Here is a 20562-nt window from a genome sequence, read left to right on the forward strand (position 1 = left end):
GTGTAAGCCTTGTGAATGGTTTGTTTTCCCAGGTTAAAATCGTCATTTAAAATTGAACACGCAAACTGCAGCGGCAGGCCTGAACGCATGTTTTCCAGTGCTACTCTAGTGGGTAGCACGAGTGTTGCAGCCTATAAGAAGCTTTTTATTTACAGGCCCTGAATACAGGTGGTACCAGATACTATGGACTTACAAGTAAATTAAATGTGGCAAATAGGGGTATGCTAACTCTAATCTGTTTAGAGGGGAGAGGTTAGCTGGAGTAAAGTGTGCATTCTATGACCAGTTGTTAGAAATGGGGTCTTTGGTTGGCAGTCAGGTTACCCACTGTCCAAGCAAGGATCCTAACTCTAGACAGGGTAAAGGAGAATCACTCTTAGTTAACCTTCGTTCACCCACTTGGTAGCTTGGCACAAGCAGGCAGGCTTAACTTCAGAAGCACGGTGCAACGTATTTGTACCAACACACACAGTAACTCAGTGAAAACACTACATAATAACACAACACAGGTTTAGAAAGATAGATACTATTTATCTACACAAAACAAGACCAAATCAACAAAAATCCAACATATACACAAGTCAAGTTATGAAGTAAAAAGCAAAAAGAGTCTTAAATCCTTTAGAAAACAGTGAGAACGCTGTTAGCGTGCAAAAGTACCTAGATAGCATAAAAAATAAAGCTGCACAGGTGAGTGTGCGTCAAAAAAGGCCAGCGATGCGTTGATTTCTCACCAGCACGTGAGAACGTGCATCGTTCTTTCTCCGGTAGGGTCAGCGTGTGTTGTTTCTTCTCTCCCGCAAGAGTGAGGGCCCCTCGGGTCCGGGCAGGCTTTGCGTTCATTTTCTGTGCCCAGCAGTGTTGCGTCGAAATCCGGTCACACGGTCTCAAGAACCTGAGCTATGTAGGGGCTTGCATCATTTAGAGCAGCAGCTGCGGGTGTTGCACATCATTTCTCCAGCAACATTGCAGCGATCTCAAGCCGCGATGCAGATGGAGTGTCGTTTTTAGCTGCGAGGCCGGCGGGCGTGGTTTCTCACCTGCAAGGCGGGTGGTGCATCGAAAGCGGCGGTCTTTGCGTGGTTCCTCTTGGTTCCAGAAGTAATCTGACTGTCAGGGGTTTTGGGTGCTCTTCTTATTTCATTTTCTGCCTTTGAAGTAGGCCTACTTCAAAGAGAAGTCTCTGTTATTTACAAGTTCTTGCCTTGCCCAGGCCAGGCCCCAGACACACACCAGGGGGTTGGAGACTGCATTATGTGAGGGCAGGCACAGCCCTTTCAGGTGTATGTGACCACTCCTCCCCTCCCTTCAGCCCAGATGACCCATCAGGATATGCAGCCTAAACCCCAGCTCCCTTTGTGTCACTGTCTACAAGAGAGGTGCAAACAGCCCGACTGTCAAACTGACCCAGATAGGGAATCCACAAACAAGCAGAGTCACAGAATGGTTTAAGGAAGAAAATGCCTACCTCTTAAAAGTGGCATTTTCAAACACACAAACTAAAAAAACAACTTCACTAAAAGATTTATTTTTAAATTGTGAGTTCAGAGACCCCAAATGCAATATGTCTATCTGCTCCCAAAGGAAATCTGCGCTTTAATACTATTTGAAGGCAGCCCCCATGTTAACCTATTAGAGAGATAGGCCTTGCAACAGTGAAAACCGAATTTGGCAGTATTTCACTGTCACAACATGTAAAACACATAAGTGTGTGTCCCACCTTTAACATATATGGCACCCTGCCCATGGGGCTACCTAGGGCCTACCTTAGGGGTGTCTTACATGTAAGAAAAGGGAAGGTTTAGGCCGGGCAAGTGGGTACACTTGCCAAGTTGAATTGGTTTAGTAGCATTTGGGCCCATATTTATACTTTTTGACGCTAAACTGCGCTAACGCAGTTTAGCGTCAAAAATTTTTGCGCCGTCTAACGCCATTCTGAAGCGCCATGCGGGCGCCGTATTTATGGAATGGCGTTAGCCGGCGCAAGCAGACCGGCGCTGCCTGGTTTGCGTGGAAAAAAACCACGTACACCAGACAGCGCCGGCGTAGGGGGAAAATGGCGTATGGGCGTCTTAAAATGGGGCAAGTCAGGTTACGTCGAAAAAATCGTCGTAACTCGACTTGCGCCATTTTTTTTTCAACGCCCATCCCCCATCAACATGACTCCTATCATTGTAAAGATAGGAGTCATGCCCCCTTGCCCAATGGCCATGCCCAGGGGACTTATGTCCCCTGGGCATGGTCATTGGGCATAGTGGCATGTAGGGGGGCACAAATCAGGCCCCCCTATGCCACAAAAAAAAATTGAAAAATAACAAAAATTATACTTACCTGAACTTACCTGTACTTCACTGGGATGGGTCCCTCCATCCTTGGGTGTCCTCCTGGGGTGGGCAGGGGTGGCAGGGGGGGTCCCTGGGGGCAGGGGAGGGCACTGTGGGCTCATTTTGAGCCCACTTGTCCCTTAACGCCATCCCTGACCCAGGCGTTAAAAAGCGGCGCAAATGCGCCGTTTTTGGCCACGCCCACTCCCGGGCGTCATTTTTGCCCGGGAGTATAAATACCACGTAAAGGCCTGGGAGTCATTTTTTAAGACGGGAACGCCTCCCTTGCATCTCATTAACACAAGGAAGGGGTTCACGCTAAAAAATGACGCTCACTCCGGGCACTTTGGCGCCCGAAGCGTCTAACGCCATAGTATAAATATGGCGTTAGTTGGCGTTAGTTTAGCGTCGAATTTGCGTCGAAAAAAACGACGCAAATTCGGCGCAACCAGAGTATAAATACGGCCCTTGATTTACAGGCCCTAAGCACCTCTAGTACACTTTACTAGGGACTTACTAGTAAATCAAATAGGTCAATCATGGATAAGCCAATGTACATATACAATGTATACAGGGAACACTTACACTTTAGCACTGGTCAGCAGTGGTAAAGTGTCCAGAGCAAACAAAAACAGCAAAAACAGAGTCCAGCACACATAAACAACCTGGGAGGAAGAGGCAAAAGGTTAGGGGAGACCATGTCAATGATGTCAAGTCTAACACCAGCAAAAATGGGTTTAGCAAATCAGAGGAAATACCATGCAAAAGATGGTAATTTCCAACAAATCCTATTTTCAAGCTTTTGTAGTAGGGGAGGCACTCAACAAATTATCACTGTTCTGGTCTGTAGACCCATAAACAAGGTGCAAGAATTCTAAATTCTTATGGCGGGGTCAGGAAAAAAATAGAAGGGACTCTGTTGTGGAATTCTTTAACAACAATAAACTGTGTTTTTGATCCTGAAGGCAAATAGATACTGAATATCCTCAAGTATAACACTGAGCACATGTCAACAATTGTAAACCACTTTGCAGTTACTGGACTCTGGGACAGAATCACAGCAGGATTCGGGACAATAGGAAAACTAGGGAACACCATATCATTAATGTCTCTCAGGTGTTGGACCATACTCCAGGCAAGCCTGCTGGCTTTTCACACAGGGAGAGGAAGAGTGAGGCAAAGACTAAACTTTATCCTCTGTATAGTGCCCTGCCTCAAAAAATCTTGTATCATTAGTTTGATTCCTTCTTCTGCCTTCCGTGACACCATATCTTTGGGGAACCTGTGGTAGTCTGGCACTTACTCTCCGTTTTACACATATCAGTTGAGCACTTTGTATTTTTCCTATTTCTCCACCTTTCACAGCCCAGAGCCCAACCAACACAGTTTGGCACAGATTGTCAGTTATTTCACTCAATTCTAAGGAGGACACATTCTGCGTAGTCATCGGAGTCATTGCTGTCATTCATGCACATCTGGGACTCTTGCCTGTATGAACATCCCCTCAGGGTTTTCCATACAAAGTACATTTCATTTTAAACAAACTATCAGTACCCAAAAGATTTACAGGACAAGCGTAGCTCATCAAAAGCTCCTGGTGCTCCGTAATGGGTCCTATACTTACCATTATACAAGTCAAAATTAGGTAAGTAATGAGAGAATTGGAATTACTAACTGCTAGCACTTTTCTACTGAGAGGGGTAGTTAGGAAACTTCAGTAGGACTTCTGGTAGAGTGGGAAGCCCAATTGTCTACCTGGAAATTTGCAAAGTGTCCATACACTCTCTCAATTGGTAGCATTGGAGTCTGCAAGCAGGTTTCCCCTCCTCAGTTAGCCCTAGGCTACATAACTGTGGCCTGTCACCCCCCATAATGCCCCATCCCAGCAAATTGGGGAAAAGCATCACTCATTACAGACATTTGCTGGTTAGGGTAACCGTGGCTCAAGGGAGGGCTGGTGGATAAACCGAGGTTAGGATCAAAACTATGGGAACAGGAGGAGTCTGCAAGGCTGGGTAAATTTGGTATCACAGGAGTGACGGGCTGGCTCTTTGGAATTCCCTCTGGCACATTTCCATTCTTCTGCAATGAACACAGTGTCCTGGTGTCTCACACTTAAAACACATATCTTCTTTTTCCCCTCTCCATGTACCTGCCCCTTCTCCTTCCTTGGCCATTCCAGCCTCTCTCTTCAACCCCTCTGGGATGGCATTGCTACCTCTGCAGCCCCATCACTTGTACATTCTAGGGCACCTGCTGCAAAAAGTGCAGAGTCTCCTAGATAATAATGAAGGAGAGTACTGATTTTCTTGAAAATAAAGGCAGTGAATATTATGTGGTCCCTCTTATTGCTTTAGTTTATACAACACTACATCTCCCATAATCCTGCTCCCTTGGGCAGGACGTCACAAAGGATATTTTCAACTATAACTAGCAGAATACATTGTTTCTTCTTTTATTGATGGGTCTGAATCTCTAGTCCATTAAAAAAATGAAAAGTCACAGTCAGTAGCAGAAAACCAAGAAGCAGATAAAGAACATCTTTCCTTTGGCTGCCCTCCTCCGAAGATAAATGATAAACTTGAGTTTCATGCCATTGTCCAGCCAGATTATGGTTGGATGCTTGAACTCATTGCTTGGCTGATCAAGACTGGCACTAGAAGTATGCAAACACAAAAATTACTATCAGCCACAGGAAAGGCCAAAAAATATCAGCGTTGGAATAATTGTTGCCTCCTCTGTCTTTAATAAAATCAGGACTTTCCTTAAATATGATCTAGGAGAATCTAGAATTTTAATACATGATAGTAGGCTCTATTATGCATGTTTAAAACCTTTGAACAACTGTTTGTGGGTTTGCAAAAGAAGCTTTAAATGTAGATGCCCTTGACCAATCTACAGTTCTCAAAATAGTCTTCAACCTTGTTCTCAGCCAAACATCATTAGACATCATGATATCTCTAATCGATTGAGACCCAAAACAATCTTTGTCCACACCTGCCATGACCAGTACACTTTTAACTCACAGACTACTAAGGGTAGTAGAAGACACGTGGCTTGTGGAACGCTATAAAAAGCTGGAGACCATATATTCTCAAACATGCTTTTACATATAAACACAGCTTGAAACATCTGACCATACACAACTTCGGAAGTAGAGGAAAGGCAGGCTACTCGTGGATGTAGAGGTGTCTTTGGTCGGGCTTAATATTGTAAAATTAATCTCCATCAGAGAAAAATGCATGGCAGAAATATCTGGTGCTCTTCAATAATTTACAAACCAGTTGGTACTCCATGACCAGTTTACCTTTGACTTTCTGATGCCCTGCTGGTATAGCTGATGTAGGCGCATTAATATTTCTACCAGCCTTCTGTCCCACTGCTGAGGATGCCAGAAAATGTAAAGGATTTTGGAGATCAATAAAAATGGGATTGATACCTCTTCCCACATAATAGCTACTCCTAGTATCCCATGGTGACCCTTGTTCTGCCTATCATCCATGATGATCTAATATAAAAAAGCTGATTCTAAAAAGCCAGTCAAGCCTATGGATACCCCGAAATTCTCCACGCCACCAGAGTAAGGCTTCCCTCCAAAACCAGGTTGTGAAACCACCCCAGAGGGTTCCTCAACAGCTGAGGTAAGGATGGAACAAGAGTTGAACAATTGACTAACAATTCTAGTAGTCAAGGGAACCCAGGTAATGCCCTCCACAATGGAGTTACCAATGTGACCCTTACCTACTGTCTATAGACGTGGGAACACATCTTGAATTCATGATAATTGGTGGAAAAGCATGAAGATTCCCACTGGAACAATGCTGACGAAAAGCATCAATAGCTAAATCATTGGGATCTTCCTAACTGAGCTGTCAAGTGGGATACAAAGAGGACTACACTAAAAGGACCACATGTCTTATTTAGAGCCGGAAATGCTTGGTGATCCAGACGCCACTTGATGCTGTTATGTGTGGCCCTTGAATACCAATTTGCTTATGCAGTGTTCTGTCCTCTGACTCAATCTGCCACCAGACATATTTTTCTACTCTGAAAAAAAAACCTAAGCAACATGCTTAGCCCCATCCGCAGCTTTGACCTTTTGCCTCTGAGTCGGATTATGAACTTGACTACTTTCATGTTGGCCATGCAAAAGAGGATCAGATATTTGGGCCTGCTTTTTTTTCACAAAGCCGTGGTTTGCAAAGGAGACTTCAAGACTCAGTGAACAATGTATGTGCATTAAGGATTACTTCCTGGACCATCCTTCTCTAGTACAGTAACTGCCAAATCTTGACTCCAGCACATAGACTTGCATCTGACTCTAAAAGAAGATCTAGGGATGTGGGGAAGATGGCTCACCCATTCCAGGTGGCTACATATTGTAGCATCAACTCATCCCTACTTTTGACTCCTGATCTAAATAGACTGTGAGTATTCTACAACCCACTGAAGGTGCCTTAACTTCAGGCACTGGAGAACCCTGTAAAAGAGGAGTCCTGGAAAAAATGCCTGAATTGAGAAACAAATCAGTCTCATGATCCTTGCCATCTTGCAGAGAGAAATCTTATGTTGTGACAACGTGACCCACAACTCCTTCTTTACCGCCTTTAAATTTGCTTCTGGTAACAGAAAAATCTCATTTTTGCAATCCATCAGAATCCTCATTATTCCAACCTTCCTGAGTGCACCAATTCAGATTATTCTCCATTGATAATGAAGCCCAGTGACTAAGTTAACTCTGTGCCCACCTGAACATGCCCGACCAATCTCCCTGTCTCATGTTGCAGGAAAATGGTTTCATCCAGGTACACAACCATCCTCAGACCCTGTGCTCTGATGGTGGTAAAGCACCACAGATTATCTGGAAGGTCGAATGGAAGAGACTTGAAACTTAACACCTGTCCTTGCCACCAAAACTGCAGGTACTTCCAGGGGCACTGTCAGGTAGGGGTTTTTAACTCCAGACGCACTATGCAGTCCCGTCGGAAGAAGGTTGTCTCTTAGGCATATGACAGTCTCAGTTTTGAAAAGGCTGAACAGCACTAATTGTTGAAGCTCCCTCAAATTTATTATTGGCAGATATTTTTTGCTCTGCACCACAAAGACATTGCTGACAAAACACTAAGGGTGTAAGTGGCATGGTTCTATAGGCCATTTCTGCAGGAACCAGACTCTAATCTTCCTGAGAAATATATATTAGAACATTGGAAGTTGGCAGCTCCATTGAAAACAATGGAATGCTGCGGGCTTTTACTGGCCGGTAAAAGCCCGCAGCGCCAACATTCCAATGGGCTTTGTTCACAGCAGCATCTGTGAACAAAGCCTCATGGAGCCCGAGGGGATTCTAATCCCCTCGGCTCCGTGAGCAATTTGTTTTTTTTAAGAGAACATTCTGCCCTGAGTGGCAGAATGTTCTAATAGCCTTAGAACCCGCCATAGCGGGCTCTACCGGCTATTAAAGGCCCTTTCCCTTGTTAAATGCCCTCGCGTTCGGCTCGGGCATTTAACTCGGGAGTGGGCCTTTAATAGCCGGTAGAGCCCGCTACGGCGGGTTCTAAGGTTATATTGGCAAATGCCACCTGGTCTGTATTGGAATTTCATAGAATTCTATTTGAAACCCTCTCATTGTCTGTAACAACCATGGGTCTTTTCATATTAAACTTCACTGTTGAATAAAAACTGCTAACCTGCCTCCCATTGTCAGAATGGGAGAGGACACTACACTTACCTTAAGTACCCCCTTCTCTTGCTTGGTCAATAATGATGACAAAGCATCCTCTCCTTCTTATTTGTGGGAAAAATTTTGACATTGAGTATTTCTACTGTTGGTGGTAGAAGGGTGTGCAGACGATCGCGGCCAGTGAAACAACCCCAGTTTATTCTTTGTGTTGTTCCTACAGTACATTAGGTGATTGTGTTTGGTCCTGAAGACAGATGCACTAAAGTAAATCTGTACTACATAATTGTTAATGCCCATTAATGTTCACAAGCTCTGTTCACTTGTCTTTCTGATTTCTATACTATCTTTTTTGTAACCGTGGCTAATGCATTTGTCAGAATTTGGGGTGACATTTACTTATGACAAATGTAATAAATAAAGTTTGAAAAAATACAGGAAACAAGACCTGTGGTTCCAATGCTTTAACTTGCCACGAGAAACCATGCCCTGTTCACATCTTTTCTAGGGTCTGTTCCACAGGTGCTTAAACGTGTTAAACTTTTAGCACCCAAACCCGGAGTCGTGGTCTTTTTCTTAGCTATTATTGACATTAAGCACTCTGCCCTCATTTTAGATCTAAAACTTCCGCCCACTGATCTTTTTATCCTGGACGTAATGTATTCATTTATAAATGAAGGAGGAGCCCACTCTGCTAAATTTTGGATGCTGAATGGCCCAGGCTCAAACACGAGGGTACCTCTCGTATCCAAAATAACAAAATGAAGCTTATTCCCAGTTTTCATCTTTTTGAGAACATTAGTACCTTCGTAAACATCACTGTAATAATTGTCATTGTTATAGTAGTCATCAGAATTATGTGAATATAAATCATTATATGGCCACTTACTTGGGCCCCCCATATTACCCACAATTAGGTTTTGCCACGTTGACATCAAGTCATTATCTCCTTGTAGAACTGAACGACCACCAAAATCATCTCCATCATACTCATGAGGGAATACATAATTGTCTTCATCATGCATTTGCTATAATGGATACATAATTCATTTTTCCGGGGATGTAACCTGGCATCTGCAACAATTAAAGAGCTACTAGCATTCAGCACAGAATGTCCTACATCAGTGGCCACACTTAATGATAAGGAGACTGTTAAAAAACCTCACCCTCTTCGTTATTAAAACCGTGTCAACCATTTTAATCAGCAAACAATAGAAAATGTAACCCCCACAATATTTTCTTTGAATAATTTGTGTCAAAAATATTGAACTGAGCACAAAGGAAAAAGGTTTTGCTTTTAACCGACATTCACATAAACCCAGGCAGCTGCTTGCATAAATACTTTCCCAGGCAAGCAGCTGCCTTTCATCAAATAATAAAATGCATTTAACCATGAAATAAACGTAGACAACACTCCCCAACAGTGCTGTGCAGCTACAATATAATTATCCATATGTGAGCCTTGAAAACAAGCAAATTGAACCTTAAATTAAAAAACAACCACATCGGCCTCAATAGCAGGCACCCATGTGAAACTGGCTCCAACCCAAGTAACAATTTGACACAGATCCTTGAAAACACCAGTGTGAAATTGACCTAAAGAAATTTAAACTTCTGTTTAAACACCAATAAATAAATAAATCTATAGTAAATCAGAATCCTATGCTAGCAAACCGTGTTTTGCAATGCAATCATCTCTAGCAGCAAGAATAGACAAAAATTACTTATGGACTACTGCCATTTTTTAGGTAGGGATGTCCATAGTTTGTGTTAATATCGTCCTGCCCAGAGGAGTGGATTATGGAAGCTGTAGTGTTCTTTTTTATTTGCTGTAGAAAACAAAGAAGAAGAAAGACTGCATGATAGAGCCACCAGACTGGTAATAAAATTCAGTCTGCACAACCATCAATTTATCCTTATTTTGCTTTGTTTTCTAATCCAACTATTTCTTACAATATCATGCAAAAGGTAACGTCCCCTCTATTGTCTTAACCTACCAACTAGGGTTGGGTGAAATATTCCATTTCCCCAGTAGAACTGGAGACTCCACATTATTCTTTGAACATGGAGTTCTGGCAAAATTCTGGTAATTGGTGTGTGGTGGAATTTTTTCTTGTACTTGTCTCCAGAAAGGTAAGTTGGCGAAACCGAGTGAGATTTGGCATCTCCTAGCACAATTCCTGTTTGCTAGGATGAACATGCAGTGAGAGTATTCTAATGAGGGTGGTAGTGGTAGTTCACAGTCAGAAAGCTGCCACTAAAGAAGAAAATCTACTTGAAGGGCGGTAAAATCAACTGCAGTAGCTTTGCCCTCTGGCACATCATGTGGTGCTATTCATGCTGGTTTTACAGCACACAATGTGCTACTGGCACTAAATCACAACACAAGCAGAGTGATGTGCCTGTTTCCACCCATTGGCAGAACTTCACGGAATCTCACAGAGTTTATATGTAAGTCCACTGAATTCTGCAGAGTAAAGTTCAATCACTTCCGCCCACCCCTTCTGCCAACATATTATAGCTTGTTGCTTTTGGGTGCTAATACTGGGCCCAGTCCCATCACAAAAGCTCATATCATGGCTAACATTCCCTGCTGAGAAGAGTCCTCTATTTCATTGTGCTGTTTATGTGCCTGTAACAATCTCTCATAATAAGCATGCATGCTCTCATCCTTGTTTTTTGTGGTTTACATAATTTTTTACACATTAACACATGGCGGCATCTTTCCCTTCAAGTAAGTCATCATATCCTTACGCTTTTTCATCACAATTGTGAAGGGTTCATATTTAGGAGCTCTTTGCCTGAGTAAGCAGGGTACGTTTGGCAATTCTTCGATGCAGAACTACCAATAATAAGGCAATTATGCCCATTCTCAAAATTAATAGCAATTTGGGGCAAAAAATCACACTGCAAGAGCACATTTAGCAAGCACAATTCAAGGTAATATTCTAAAGGTTTTTAGTCTTATCCTCCCGTAGCTTTTCCACTGACTATCTAGGCGTACTGGGAGGAAGAGGATGAAAATTCAACAAATCTTCATTAAGGTAACCCTTCTTGATCTCTGGTCCTCTGGAGCTGGAGGCTTTGCCAAACAGGGGTACATTCCAGTTTCTTACATACTATAGTCTTGAAAGCTCTCCTTTTGTTTCTGCAAAGTTTCCTTTCTCAGACAACTCAGCACCTTGCACACCTGTTCCTTTGACATGCTCTCATTCACTTTGTCTGTTGCTAGCTGTTTCCGCTCATTAAGTGCCTGCGTCTCCAAAGATCGAAGCGCCAAAGGTCTATTCATTCTTTTGTGTTTTCAAATATTGCAAGTATTTTACACCCAACAAACCATTCTCAGGAAATTACAATGTCAGATCATTTTTCTTGAGTTCATGCTATTCTTTCAACCAAAAACAATTAAAAATACTCACCTTTATCTCAACATTTCGTGAGTTAATGTTCCTTCGTGAGAGGGACAGATGTGCCTCATCAAATCTTTTACTATTAAATGTACCCATGACTTTGGTTGGTGGGATCCTACTGCTCATACACTTGGAGGGGAACCACCCCTTCAAAACCATTTCCACACTCACAACCTCTAAGGGAGAAATGTGTTACAATTCATCTTTCTTGCCCTGCCTGTGAGATTACCTGAGTAAGGGTACAGTTCGCAATCACACCTGCCTGTAACTTCTAATCATGACCTGACAGCAGTGTACCTGTTCCTTCCTTTCTTGTTTAACCTTTACTCAACCTCCCCCACAGTGAGCCCCTCATAGCTTTCAAAGGACTACTGGGGTTACATGCATGCCACTTACCAATGCATCCAAGTTGAGTCAATAAGAGGAGGTCAGAATTTTGGGGAAATCCATCCATTTGAAGCACCTGCCACATTAACAAGGATCACTGTGACTTGGATGCCATGGTTTGTGTTGACAGCGTGAACACGCTTCTCCAACAAACGGTCCACATGCAATTCTTAAATAAAACTCTGTAGCAGGACTGATCGTGGAGACTGAAAGTTTATTCAGCTGAGTTGCATCTCAAGTCAAATGACTACTGCATGTCTAACATGTAATTTCTAAACACGTTTAGATATACCCTTTTTCATCATAAGATGTTTCACAGCATTTGTGTGCTCAAGCAAGAAAGACAGTGTGCATTCATTAAAATGTGACATCTCCTGTACTGCAGATAACATTAATAAGTATTCTTCCTACCATACTTCGATTAGGCCTTAAGATGCAGCTGGCAAAGCTGAGAAAGAAGAATTGTGATACACTTTCTTGTCATCCCACACCACCAAAAGCTGAGCTCAGCAAAATGCCATCTATTGAATCTATTTGTTAAATCTTAAAGGTTGTGCTTGTGCTGTAGCTGAGTTTTAGTGCCGGTCACTGCATATGTCGGGGGGCGACGACGGTGATGGGGGAAGCAGAAAAAAAGACATGAATAAAACACTCTTATTGTACTGAGGGCAACCACAGAGGTGGCATTTTTTGTCCTTTTGGTCCTTTTATGTCAGGACAATCATCCCCAACTCAGCACCCATACTGAGTCCAACCACAGTGGATGTAGCGGATCCCGAAACTAACATGGTGCACTGGTTGAGAGCCAAGTCTGAGCTGCAGAAAGGGTTTAGAACTTGGGCAAGGATTTCCTTCTGAGGGAAAGGAGGCAGAGTCAGTGTGCACATGGGAAGCCTGGAGCCTGCTTCGGAAGGTGGTGTAGGAGTGAAGAAAGCAAGTGCGGGGCAGCTTTCAGATGCAGAATTCTATGCAGACTAAGCCTTCGATAGCTCAGTACCTAGAGGAGGTGGAGCAGAGGAGTCAGGGTTAAGCCCTTTTCACTGGCTTATTTAGATGACTGCAACATCTCCCTGTCTAGTCTTTTTTTCTTTTCTTTTGTCTTTTTGTCTTGCCTCCCTTTTGACAACCTTGTCTCGTACCCATGGATATTTCATACACTGATGTAAGGTTACCCTTCACAAGAACCCTGACTTAAAGACTTTAATAAATTAAATGTAAAACTCTACACAAATTGTCCCCCAGATAATAATGCTTTAACAAACTTTGCAAATCTGTTCAATTAACTTTATCAAATGTTTCTGTAGCATCCAAGATTATGACCAGCAATGGTACCTTAAAGGAAGTGACCAGATCTATTGAACCAATGAGGCCAAAGGTTAACGTGTGCAATGTAAAAAGTCCTTTTGATCTTTATGTAGCATGCCTCCTAATAGGGTTCAACCTCTCAGACTAAACGTTGGCAAAATCTTATAACCACAGTATAGGAGTGCCATAGGTCTATATGATTCAGAACTACTGGGATTTTTTATATTGAAAATATATGCTCAGTAAGACACATTCAATTCCAACAAATTTACAATTCAGTGCTGAGTTTATGCCCCCTTCCAAGGCAACAGAACTCGAATGTCGGCACACCTCCTTTGACCTCTGTACTTGACTTCACCTTGAAGGGGGAGCTCAGATGATCTGCTTGCAGGGAAACCTCCAGCTAAACATATGAGCACCCTGCCCTGCCCCACCACTCCATCCCAATTTCTACTTGTTGGGGTCAGTCAACGGACAGAAAAACTAGTTGAGTTCCTCTCCTCACAGCATGTAAATTATAGAGGAGTGAGTCATTCAGGAGGAGGGAGTGGTAATGGGCAATGGCTTCAGGAGAGTCTGCTAGCAATGCAGGATGTTTCTCAAGATAAGTAATTGGAGAAAGGATACGGAGACGTCAGTTGTGCCATCATCTTAGATCTGCAAACTCGAAAAGACAGTGCTTTAGAACTAGGAACATTAGCTGGATCAAGAACATGCTCAAGAATTAATCTACTTTGAAAAAGTGCTAATTTATAGCATTAGCATTAGATTTAGTGGGGAACGAGGAGACTCTTTGGGAAGACAAAACTTTCTAGAATTAAAAAGCATTGAATAAACTAAGGCATGTTTTACAGCATATAATTTAATTACTTTTTCTACAATGTACAATGTTTGCCTTAAATGTGATTTTTTCTATTCAAGTGGTGAGGTCTACAATATAGAAATACTGCTTAACATAGATAAAGTTAATAAATGCAGTATCACGATCTCTGAAGCATCAATGTAGTCCCGTTGTATAGACCCAATCCTTTCCGCGAATAAGAGGAAACGTATATTTGGGGGATGATACTTTGCCTTTAAGAATTTGAACTATTAGTAACCTGATAGGGGGTGTTAGTTGTGCAGTCGAGCAGCTGAGCGGTTCAGTGCGCCACTGGAGGGAAAGGAACACACAGTTGAAGGCTTCCAGCGTCTGCTCTCTCTGCCAAACATAGCTGCAGGGAAGGCATGAGCAGGGGCGCACTGCAAGCTTTTTCTGGGCTGCGGTTCTTCAGCCGATTTCAGCTTCTCAACACTGTGTGAAATCTGAAGAGGAAATTAACTCCTAGTCACATCTGGGAAATCATCATTTATTTTGGCTGAAAATCACAGCGCTCTCTCTACCTGCTCTTTTTGTAATCTCAGGTAAAATGAATGTCCTTCTCTGTTGAAAAGGTGTCGGTTTTAACTTCTAAATGAGGGTCAGTGTTTTGGTCATGGTTGTACATACGAACTGTCCAGATAATGCAAATCTTGAACTGTTTTTAGTTGGGCGCAGATATTGCTGTGTGTGCTCCGTTTTGGGTTGGGTGCAGTTAATGCAAAGCTTGCACTGTGTTGATTTTACTGCAGAGTCTGAATTGTGTCGCAGCCATAGTGAGTTTAATATCTTCGACTTTAAAAGGCTTTTCGGTTAGTTTTTTTTTTTTTTGAAGAAAGACACAAATGTGTTTTTTACTGTAAGGTTTCCGTAAAAGGCTTTGGGAGGAAACACGCGCACACAGGCTAGCAAGTGGCTTTATTTTAGAATTTGGAAGCTATATTTCTTTCTATTCTGGAATTTAATTGTAGGTTTTAGTGCACTTCTATTCCCTTTGTGTTTTGTAAATCCATAATGTGATCACATGGTTGTGTTGGAAATGATCGCTCGCAAGGAATGAGAATACCTTTCGTCAGGTCGCTCGTTAGGGGGAAAGCAACCCGTTTTAAGTAAGCCCCCAGTGCGGGGGGCTGCAGATAAGATTACGCCTGAATACCTCGGTGTGCAGTGTAAATGGAGAGTGTCTGCGTTCACTGGCGTCTTGGTCTGTCTCCCTAGAAACCACACTGGCACACTCGCCCTCCGCCACAGTTTGACTTCTGTGATTTAGCAGGGTAGCTGGTGCCAGTCATTTCACCTCAGAATCAATCCACTCTCTCTTGTGCCCTGACAGGTTGCAGGTCTGGGAGAAGCTCGTGCCTTGCTGTTTACCCGGGGAAGCCGCGAGACCATCCGTCATGAAGTCCGCCGTGCAGGAATGGCTCAGAGTGGCAGCCTTGCTATACATAGCCCAAGCAGTTGCTGTCATGGCTGTGCCCAATGCCACACAGTTAGAAGAACTTTTGGATAAATACACTGATGAGGACGGCGAATGGTGGGCGGCCAAGTCAAGAGGGAAGAGAGCTATCACAGAGAGTGACATGCAGATCATCCTGGACCTGCACAACAAACTGAGAGGGGAGGTGTATCCTCAGGCTTCCAACATGGAATATATGGTAAGAATAAGTTATTGCTGGTGTCGGATATATCTTTAACATATGCAATTCTATGTGCTACACATAGAAGGTTGGCGTTTTGCTTCCAAAAAATACAACTGTGGTGCGTGTTCCGACATAGTTCTAAAGCTACAGCTTGGGTTTGCCTTGTTCATCCATTCAACCTTCTTTTGTTGCATTCTGGCAGGTGACGTATGATTTGTCCCACGACTGAAAGTAGAGCTGCAAATAATAGCATTCAATGCAAAGGCGAGAATAGGATGAGCCAACTGGAATGGAAGTCTGCTTAGATGTGGTAACTATTTGGTTAACAAATGCGTTCACTCTCTTCTGTGTACGCGCGCCCTTATAATTCAAACCCAAACTTTAGATGTTACTGAACAAGGAAACCAATTCGTGCAGTTGTTAGTTTAGGACCCTGAGCGGAATGTAACAGGTGCTCAGTGAGCAGGCAAAGGAAGTGCAACTAAGGTTGTGCACAAAATGCGAAACACCTGATTTATCTCCTGTTAGACGTAAACACGTCCAAAAGAAACAGGTAAAGATGTGATGGTGATGTGAAGGGAAGCTTACGAGTTTAATTAATAGTTATTTGTTACTGCGTTGACATTTTGATGAGCTAAGCTGACCAGATCTGAACTCCTCGGCACTTCTGACGAGCAAAGATGTCCTGAAATGTTCGCAATGGATACCACTTTCTTATGGACGTTATTTATACATTGTTACGTGTTTGAAGATCAGTCGATCATGTCGGCGCTGTTTTGAATTCTCAGCCCCATATGGAGCCGCACTTTAATTGGCTAAAATTAAGCAATTGCCATTAATTATGACCCATAATTCACAGGCATGAAAATATTGCTTCGAATAACAGGTTTTGAAGTGTCTGGAAAACATAAAGAATTGACGCATAAACAGTGTGAAAGTTATGTAGTTAAACGTGGATTTTTGAAGAAACATGAGCAAAGTCAGATAATGATACAACATCAACTAACATCACTTTTAAACGAAACAGTGTACCACCACTAACTATGCTTTTAACATACCACGCAAGGTGCAATGACTGCAGACAGTTTCTGTATCCGCCTTTCTATGCTCTGCGTGCATGACTATAGTGCTACATTGCCATTCCTAGTCTAGTGAGCATGACTGTGCAGTATTCACTGACTCCCTCGTGTTCATGTGTGTGAACACAAGGGAACCGCTTTCTCACGAATGACTGTCTTTAGCTAAAACCTTTTTCTGGTGAACTCAGAGAAAGAATCTTTGTTGACTTAAGGATGTGGTGTGGAGTTTGGGAAACTTTGAGATTGGTGAGAAATGGAAGCGTCATGTATCACGTGGGACGATCTGCTATTAGCATACAGCAGTAGGGGACATTTGCAATTTCTCTCGCTCTCTCCTACACACACAGACATATAGAACTATCACCCAAGTACAAAGTTCTACCATGACACAGCCGAGACTTGTAATCTCCCTTCAGTCAGTGCAGCCATTCCAGGCATCGCAGGGGCACCAGTTAATCCCTCCATGTTTTAAAGACCAGTCAACAGCATGTGGTCGATTTACAAAACCCTTTTCCCTTGAATAAGTATGTCATATGGAAATTTAAGGGGGAGTCACTCCTAAGCCAGGAATAACACTCTGCTATTGTAGGTAAAGATTGACGAAGAGACCTTTGATACGGTGCCAGTTATTTACTGGTAATGTTCATTACACAAGTCCTAGTTTTCCTTGCCACAGGAATTACCCATGAGCAACTTGGACTTGCAGTGTTGAAGGTAAGTTAACCGAGGCATTAGCTCCTTGCCAGTCTTCCTCACCACAGTGATTACCCAGGAGTTGACACCAAAACAAAAATCGTCTTTAAGTAAAAAGTAAAAAAAAAGTTCATCTGATGTAAATGCCATGACAAGAATTAAAATTTATTGATATATATATATTTCATCTAACCACATCATAGGTTATACATTCCATATAAGAGGTTGCTGCTTGTGTTTAAAACCATCAAAGAAAAAGCAATCGACTTATTACCTCCCAACACCAGTCTATAATAGTCCATAAACATGAGCAGACGACCATGTAGCCGCACTACAGATGTCTTTCTTTGACTTTCCTCTAAAGACGTTGACATATTCAATGTAGATCGCCCTTGGCCGTGAGTCCCCAAGTCTGAACCTTGCTTTTCATAAGCAAGGAAAATAGCTTGCTTAAGCTGTGTACTTAAGGTAGAAGTGGAAGGCTTCTGTCAACATCAAACTGACCGAATTTTACAAAAAGATTATCTGCCTTTCTGAATCTCTCAGTTCTTTGGAAATAGACCAAAACAGCCCTTCTTACATCTAAGAGATGTAAAGTAGCCTTCTTTTCTAACTGAGAATTCAGGGAAAAAAACATTGGTAAAATTACCTCCTGTGACTGTTGATGAAAATGTAGGCAACAAAAAAAAACATTTCAGACTGAATCTCAAGACAATCTTATCTGAGATAAGCAGAAAGGCCTTGAGAGCCAGACGTACAGCCCGTAACTCTAACAGATTGATGTGAAAAATCTGTTCCTCTGGAGACCAAAGACCTTTGATCTCCAGATCCCCCAGATGAGCTCCCCACCCTAGAGTGGAAGCATCCGTTATGACTGTTGTCACTGGTGGCGACTGCTGGAACGGCTTTCCTTGTGAAAGATTGTTGCTTGCAATCCACCACTTCAAATCCACAGCAGCATCTCTGGAGATCTTGACAGTACCCTCTAGATCCCCTCTGTGTTGAGACCACTGCCTTCGGAGGCACCACTGAAGAGCCCTCATGTGCCAGCGAGCATGCGTGACCAACAGAATGCAGGAGGCAAAAAGACCGAGCAGACGAAGGACCTTGAGGACTGGAACTACCGCTCCATTTCGAAACATTGGAACCAAATCCTGAATATCTTGAATCCGCTGAGGTGGAGGAAAGGCCCGACCCAATGTTGTATCCAGTACTGCCCCTATGAACAGGAGGCGCTGAGAGGGCTCTAGGTGAGATTTGGGCTCGTTCACCGAAAAGCCCAGGTCGAACAACAACTGGGTTGTTGACTGCAGATGACGCAACACAAGCTCCGGGGACTTGGCTTTGATTAACCAATCGTCCAAGTAAGGGAATACTGCTATCCCCTTCCTTCTGAGCTCTGCCGCAACCACCGACATCACCTTCGTGAAGACTCGAGGTGCTGAAGTAAGACCAAACGGAAGGACCGCAAACTGGTAGTGTTGCGATCCCACCACAAACCGGAGATACTTCCTGTGTGACTTGAGTATCGGGATATGAAAGTAAGCATCCTGCAAGTCGACAGACACCATCCAGTCTTCCATGTTCAACGCCAAAAGCACCTGTGCTAGGGTCAGCATCTTGAACTTTTCCTGCTTGAGGAACCAATTCAAGATCCTCAGGTCCAGAATTGGTCTCAAACGACCATCCTTCTTGGGAATCAGGAAATACCTTGAGTAAACTCCTTGACCCCTTTCCTGCTCCGGGACCAACTCCACCGCGCCCTTTAAAAGGAGGACTTCTACCTCCTGTTCTAGCAACAGGAGGTGTTCTTGTGAACAATACGAAGGGCGGGGCGGGATGAGGGGCGGAAACTCCCGAAAGGGAAGGGTGTAGCCTTTTCCCACAACACTGAGAACCCAAGTGTCCGACGTAACAGTCTCCCATTTGGTGAGAAAATGCTGTAATCTTCCCCCTACAGGAGAGGAGTGAGTGGGAAATGGTGGAAGCCTAAGGCTGCTTCCCCTGCTGCACCCCGCCAGAGGATGAGGAAGAGGCAGAGTGCTGCTGAGAAGCTCCCCTGGTGCGGACCCTACCCCTCCCCCTAAAAGATCTATAGGGATGGGAAGAGGCAGGTTGCTGATATCTTCCCAGAAAGGAAGAGGAGGAAGAGCCACGCCCAAATCCACGAAACCTCCTGAAGAATCTGGAAGAGGCCGTGGAAGAAGGAGCTTGGAGTCCCAGCGACTTAGCCGTGGCCCTGCTCTCCTTAAACCGTTCCAAGGCCGAATCAGCCTTAGCCCCAAACAGTTTGTCCCCATCAAACGGGAGATCCAACAATGTGGACTGTACATCTGCCGAAAAGCCCGAGTTACGGAGCCAGGCCTGTCTCCTTTCCACCACAGTTGTGCCCATTGCTCTGGCTACTGAGTCGGTGGTATCCAGTCCCGTCTGGATAATTTGGGTCGCAGCAGCCTGGGCATCAGAGACAAGATCCAAAAGACCCTGGGGAAGCTCTGTAAACGAAGAGGAGATGTCATCCATCAGAGCATGAATATACCTCCCCAGGATACAGGTTACATTGGTGGCTTTTAAAGCCAGACTGCAGGACGAAAAAATCTTCTTCGACTGCGCCTCCAGCTTTTTTGAATCTCTGTCCCCCGGCACCGTCGGAAAAGAACCAGGCGCTGACTTGGACGAACAGGAGGCCTGCACAACCAAGCTCTCCGGCGTAGGGTGCCTAGATAGGAAACCAGGATCAGTTGGAGCCGTCCGATACCTCCTGGCCACGGCTCTGTGAACTGCTGGGGAAGATGCCGGCTTCTTCCACACCTCTAAAACCGGATCCAGCAGAGCGTCATTAAAAGGTAATAGAGGCTCCGCCGCGGCTGAGGCTGGATGCAACACCTCTGTCAAAAGGTTTTGTTTCGCCTCCACCACCGGCAAAGGCAGGTCCAAAAAACGAGCTGCCTTCCGTACCACTGTATGAAAGGAAGCAGCTTCCTCGGTATATTCCCCCGGGGACGAAAGGTCCCACTCAGGGGAAGTGTCCAGCCCACTGGCCGACTCCAGTCCACGCAGCCCATCACCCGAGTCCTCTAGCTCTCCTTCCTCTAGGGCTCGTTGGTACTCCTGCTCCTCTAGTACCCGGAGAGCACGCCTCCTTGAATGCAGTCGTTGCTCAATCCGCGGAGTCGACAATACCTCCG

At 43.9% G+C, this 20562-nt stretch overlaps 1 protein-coding gene across 1 annotated transcript in view; it reads left to right on the top strand.

Moving 5' to 3' along the window:
- The first annotated feature begins 14222 nt into the window (after nucleotides 1-14222).
- CRISPLD1 (cysteine rich secretory protein LCCL domain containing 1) overlaps nucleotides 14223-20562 on the top strand; it is a 268634-nt gene continuing 262294 nt past the window's right edge. Inside the window, exons 1-2 of the mRNA XM_069220372.1 lie at nucleotides 14223-14507; nucleotides 15296-15617. Coding sequence (XP_069076473.1) covers nucleotides 15360-15617 — 258 coding nt within the window. The 5' untranslated portion in view covers nucleotides 14223-14507; nucleotides 15296-15359. The remainder of the gene's footprint in view (nucleotides 14508-15295; nucleotides 15618-20562) is intronic.

This window comes from Pleurodeles waltl, chromosome 2_2 (genome assembly GCF_031143425.1).
Source record: "Pleurodeles waltl isolate 20211129_DDA chromosome 2_2, aPleWal1.hap1.20221129, whole genome shotgun sequence".
In the NCBI taxonomy this organism is placed as follows: Eukaryota; Metazoa; Chordata; class Amphibia; order Caudata; family Salamandridae; genus Pleurodeles; species Pleurodeles waltl.